Genomic DNA, 6000 nt, shown 5'->3' with positions numbered 1-6000 from the left:
TTCTCTATACAAGATCATGTCATAAATGAACAGAGATAATTTTACTTCTTTCTTTCCAATTTAGATGCTTTTGATTTCTTTTTCTTGCCTAATTACTTAGACTATAACTCCAAAAAATAGAAGTGGTGAAAGTGGGAATCTTTGTCTTGTTCCTGATCTTAGAGGAAAAGTTTCAGTCTTTCATCATTGAATATGATAGCTATAGGTAAGATGAACTATTGATATAGCAGATTTTCGGGGGAGAATTCTGAATTAAATGATGACATTAAGTGATCACATTTATTATAAAACATATGCCAAATTCAGAACTGTTAAAATGTGAAAAAAATGCATCCTATAAGAATTATAAGGGGCTACAATTCTTTCTACTGTCACTGAATTGCTTCTCTAGATGTCTTATCAACAGTTTGAACTCAGTGTCTGAAACTAGACACATCCTCTTGCCTGCACACCAGTTTTTTTGTTACTCATGCTCTCAATTCATAGTGTACGCAGTCCTCTAATCCAGAAAAAAACTGGTAATCTTAGACTCCTCCTTCTCCTCCACCTTCTCCCTTCTTTCATCTGATTGGTTATGCAATTCTTTTGCTTTTACCACAGAAGTAGATAGCTCCCTTACTTGTCCACTGCTTTTAATCTCCACTATCCACTTACTTTAGTACCTACTATTCTCAACTCTTTCCTTAACTGTGGTAGCAACCTCTTAACTGGTCTCTTTGACACCAATCTCTCCCTCTTCAATATATCATAACATTGCCAGTAGTTATCTTTCTATAACATAAATCTGACCATGTCTGGTAGAGCCAGAGATATCAGACGTAAAAGCAAGCATCAAGTGTTCATGCTTAAACGTCTTCCCATTTTCCTGCTATCATTGCTTGTGTGTCCATATCCCCACATACTTCAAACATTCCCCTACTGATAAGATATAGGAAGTGGGGTGATGCAAAATGGTGTTTGAAGATATTAAAAATAGGAAGAAAAAGCAATAAAACATTCACCTTATGATCTCTTTTGGTGCTTAGTTCAGGCCAGATTCTGCCAGGACATCTGTGACTTGGAGAGAGAGAGTCACGGGCTTCAGTCACATACTCAAGATCAAGTTGGATATTTAACATGCTTTTCTGAATTAGATTTTGTAGCTCCTATTGGCCTCATGCCACATGTGGCTACCATGTGTAGGAATAAATATAGAAATATAATTACCACAAATGAGAAGTTTTCTGTGTCTCAAAGTTTAGACTTAGAAGTCTACCAGGCACTTTCATGGTACCTAAGTTGCCAGTCACCTTCAGATGCAGCTCCAGGTGAGGTTGCTGAGGCAGTAAAACCAAGATCAGACAATATAGGGAAACCCTTCTACCGTTGAAGCCATGCTTCTAAACCTCTTTTGGTTCCCAACTATCTACTGGATAAAGTCTAACTTCTTAGCTACACATCCAAGGCTCTTTATAATGTTTTCCCTACCAAACTCTCACACCTAACCGACTTGCACCACTTCCCATATATTGTATGCTCCCATATATTGTATGTAACAAATGTCTCACCATTCTCTGAAGACTTCATACCCTTTTGCAACCCCATGCCTTTGCCCATCCTATTTATTCTACTTATAATACACTGCTACCTCTTTCATGATTAGCAAACTCTTCTGTCAATACCCACAAAATACAGGTCATATGTCACCACCTCTGTGAAACTTTCCCCACATCTTCTTGGTATTTATAGTTCATACATATAGTATTTATCAAATTTGCTTCCCCTCCCCTTAAGTATGAGTTTCTTAAAGGCAGAGGATTTATAATAGTACAATCCTAATGTTTACTGTAGTAGGTATTCCATAAATGTTTGTGGAATATAAAATGAATTGAAATGTACAATATCAGGAGTGAAACCTAACATAAACTATGGACTTTGGATGATTATGATATATCAATGTAGGTTCCTCTATTGTTAACAAATATACCAGTCTGGTGAGAGACGTTGATAATAGGGGAAACTATGCATGTGTGAGAGAAGAGGATATATGGGAAATACCTGTTCTTTCCTCTTAATTTTTCTATGAACCTAAAACCGTTCTAAAAACTAAAATCTTTAATAAAAAAGTTAATTGCAAGTGTGCATATTTTGTTTGCCTCCCATCACAGTGGGGAGAGTTTTATTTATGTAGCATGACTTTGAGTGTGAGAGTTTTGTGCATGAGTTTGCTTATATACCCATACATAGGCACTCTACCTACCCAGGTAAAGCTACTAAGATTCTACTTGATACTGATCAATTTAAAGCACATGGCTGATCTTCAAATGAAGACAGAGGGAAGCTATGTAATTTCAGGTCAGAACACTAATAGACCTTCAACAAGTTTTCTACAGAAAGCATCTGGTTAGAGGCATTTGATTAGTTGGGGCACTCAGTCATTTCCATGTACTCCTTCAAGCTGCTTGTGGATTGAGTTGATTTAGGGGAAATGTACTCTGAGAGGCTGAAGTGGTCACTGGAACCCAGATGGCTCTAAGATGCTGCACCAGGTTATCTTTCCTCTCTCCTCAAATAATCTATTTTGTTTGAGACATGCCCATTTATCACCCTAGAAGTGATATTTTCTAAGGTCAAGGTTTTATTCTAAGAAAAATTAGCTCTTGGACCACTGGAATGCAATGCAATGCTGTGGCTGGGAAGTATGCAGGTCTTTTTTTAAAAAAGGAATCTCTAGTGTATCACTGGCTAAATCAGAAACAGGAAAGCAGGTGCTGAGACATCAGAAAGCCACTTAGCTTGTCATATCTCCATCCTGAGTCTTTTGCAATGACTTTATACTTACCTTCTCTGAGGAGATAAGCCAAATAGATGGCACACTATGTTTACAAATCCAGGAATTGGTTTAGAGCACTTTGTCTTCTCATTTATAAAGGGAAGGGGAACAGGGAGGGAGCTCTCTGAATAATGCATATTTATAAAAACAAAAGCCTTAATCATCTGTCTACATCAGGCAAAATTTGGGATGAATTATCTGAATAATTTCCTTATTACTTCATGTCATTATGTAGGTGAGACAATCAAATAAACCCATTTCCTTTCATTTAGCTTCCTTTCAGCTTGAGAAATGGTGTACTCAATTTAATGCACTGTTGGAAAGCAGAACAATCTCTTCTAATTTCCTGATTTCAACTCATTCAACAAACATTTATGGAGCACCTACTGTGTGCCAGGAACTGCATTTTAAAATTTAAATGAGTCAGATTTAATATGTCAGTAGTGTATTTTCATGACTTTATAACTTTGTCAAACAATTATGAATGCACATATTTAGTTGAAAGGCTAATGGCATCATAACAAGCAAGCAATTCTAGCCCAGCTGCATGACAATTTAAACAACTGAAGCTGATTTCGTCAAACTTGGCCCTTAGATGAGGATTGATTTTCACACTAGCTTGCGTGCCAGAACCGAAGCTACTAGCTTCAGCCTTCCTTTCCTCAGAAATCGCTGGATCCTAGGCCTTCTGTCTAAAGCTCTTGAGTCAACTTTACTATTGAATAAATAAAGCCAGATTTTTGTCTGTGTGCTCATGTGGGCATGTCGCAGCTAGCAAAAATAGATGCAGGAAGGCATATTGCTTGCTTGCCCTCCCTTATCTGTTTGTGGTAGGCTTCAAACTTCTGAATAGTAAAAACCCTACACATTCCTAATGTTTGTTGTTGCTATCATTCCCTAGGGTCCCCACCTGCTGCTTGTTTTCTGCAACTTGGGATTTATACCCTTCAGTAACCCTATGATTTTTGTCCCTAACCTTGACCCCAACTCATTGGGCATTCTGTCTAACTGGTTTCCTTTAGACATTGATCCTGGAACATTTTCCCAGATTAGGCCAGCACCTCACTGCTCTTCAATGAACAATGTATATATCACAGTGGGGCCCTTCTAAAACCTATTTCCTCCATTAAGACCTGAAGGCTAATAAATACCCTGTTCAATGAATAAGCATTGAAATATCCTTCAGATTCTTATTATACCACTTACAGGCAAGATGGTAAAGTCCACAAAGGTTCTTGGTGAGGTTCTCCCACTTCTCATTCTGGACCTCATTCCTTCCTGTCTTGGTTCATACTCAGACATATTTCTCCTTTCCCAAGTAGGCAAATGATAGTTTCATTCATACTCAAGTAACAGAGCCTTATATGACATATCTTTTAAGTAAATTTGCATTTTGAAAAAAATTTTGTGATAAGAAAATCCTCAAGAAACAGAACACATATTTAGTAGGAGAATTTCATCCATCAGGAGATGAGGTAATTACGGATGGTGGTGCCGTCCAGATACTCCATAAATCGCAGTACAGTGGCTCAGCAGCTTTCAGCTCTCTGACAAAACACTGGTGTTCAAAGACCACAGATAGAAGGAGTTGCCAGACCATGACTTCAGCAAGGCCATGACTCAGCCCAGTGGTTCCCTGGTCTCTACGGACAAGAGACTTGCCTGGTGCACTATTTCTAGAACTGTCTTTTAAATTAGAATTCTCTTATTTTTATTATTAAATACAACACATGTATAAAATATATATGCATATATAGATAGAAGATATAGATATAGATATAGATTTTGGCCATGCCACGTGGCTTGCAGGATCTTAGTTCCCCGACCAGGGATTGAACCTGGGCTCCGGCAGTGAAAGTGCCTAGTCCTAACCACTGGACTGCCAGGGAATTTCCTGCATATATTTAAAATAATAAAAATAAAAGAAACGTATGTATAACCACCACCAATCCTAAACAATGAAACATTGCCAGTTTCTTTGATGTCCTATCTAAGCCCTTGCCTGTTTTCCCTCCCTCCCAAGTAAGAAACCAAATATCCTGAATTATGTATTCATCATTCCAAAGCTTTCCATCATAGTTTTTCCACGTATGTATGAACCTCTTAAAATTTGGATTTGTTCAATTGGATAGGACTCTAAAAAGATGCCCTCAGAGTTCTCCGCTTTTTCCTATTTCAAATCACCCTGATGTATAAAATAAAAATGTATTCTATAGTGTTCCTCAAAAAAAATGTAGTTTAATTTTTTCATGTCTTTGATTTTATATAAACAGAATCATCCTGTGTGTATTCTTCCATGACCTGTTATAGTTGTCTCATTCATTTTCTCTGCTTTATTTATTTATTCTCCAATGTTTGGATGTGACATTTCTGTCTGCTTCTTTGACAGACTGTTTTTTAGCTATTTCAACAACTTCTTTGGATATGTTTCCTGCACATTTCTAACAGTTTTTTTAGAGTCTAAAATAAAAGTGTAATTGGTAGGTCATATGCTAAGCGTAGGTACTACTCTACTGGGTAATGCTAAATGGTTTTCCACAGTGCTTGTACCAACTTACACTCCATTACAATGTAAAGAACTAAGTTCAGAGGGGTCTTTGTGGAAAACAAATACAACCAGTGGTAATTATACTACCCAACAGAGCCATTCATCAACAAAATAGAGCACAACCCTCACTAATTTAGATATTTAAGTCCATACCCTATCTAGCTTTATATTTCATGGCTACAGCTTCAGGAAATACTCCATCATTCAGAAAATCACACAGTATACAACAGTTACTTGTAGTGAGGTGGATGGACCTAGAGTCTGTCATACAGAGTGAAGTAAGTCAGAAAGAGAAAAACAAATACTGTATGCTAACACATATATATGGGATCTAAAGAAAAAAATGAAGAACCTAGGGGCAGGACAGGAATAAAGATGGAGATGTAGAGAATGGACTTGAGGACACGGGGAGGGGGAAGGGTAAGCTGGGAAGAAGTGAGAGAGTGGCATGGACATATATACACTACCAAATGTAAAATAGATAGCTAGTGGGAAGCAGCCCCATGGCACAGGGAGATCAGCTCGGTGCTTTGTGACACCTGGAGGGGTGGGATAGGGAGGGTGGGAGGGAGGGAGGCTCAAGAGGGAGGAGATATGGGGATATATGTATATGTATAGCTGATTCACCTTGTTATACAGC

At 37.9% G+C, this 6000-nt stretch overlaps 1 protein-coding gene across 1 annotated transcript in view; it reads left to right on the top strand.

Annotated features, from left to right (window-relative positions):
* Positions 1 to 1174: 1174 nt before the first annotated feature.
* The window catches only part of LOC307069781 (sodium- and chloride-dependent neutral and basic amino acid transporter B(0+)-like), a gene marked incomplete at its 5' end in the record, with an annotated part of 45021 nt that continues 40195 nt past the window's right edge, over positions 1175 to 6000 (top strand). Inside the window, 1 exon segment of the mRNA XM_079728103.1 lies at positions 1175 to 1307. Coding sequence (XP_079584229.1) covers positions 1175 to 1307 — 133 coding nt within the window.

This window comes from Hyperoodon ampullatus (genome assembly GCF_949752795.1).
Source record: "Hyperoodon ampullatus genome assembly, chromosome: X".
In the NCBI taxonomy this organism is placed as follows: Eukaryota; Metazoa; Chordata; class Mammalia; order Artiodactyla; family Ziphiidae; genus Hyperoodon; species Hyperoodon ampullatus.
The sequence above is the reverse complement of the archived record's forward strand: the minus strand, read 5'-3'. Positions and strand labels throughout refer to the sequence as shown.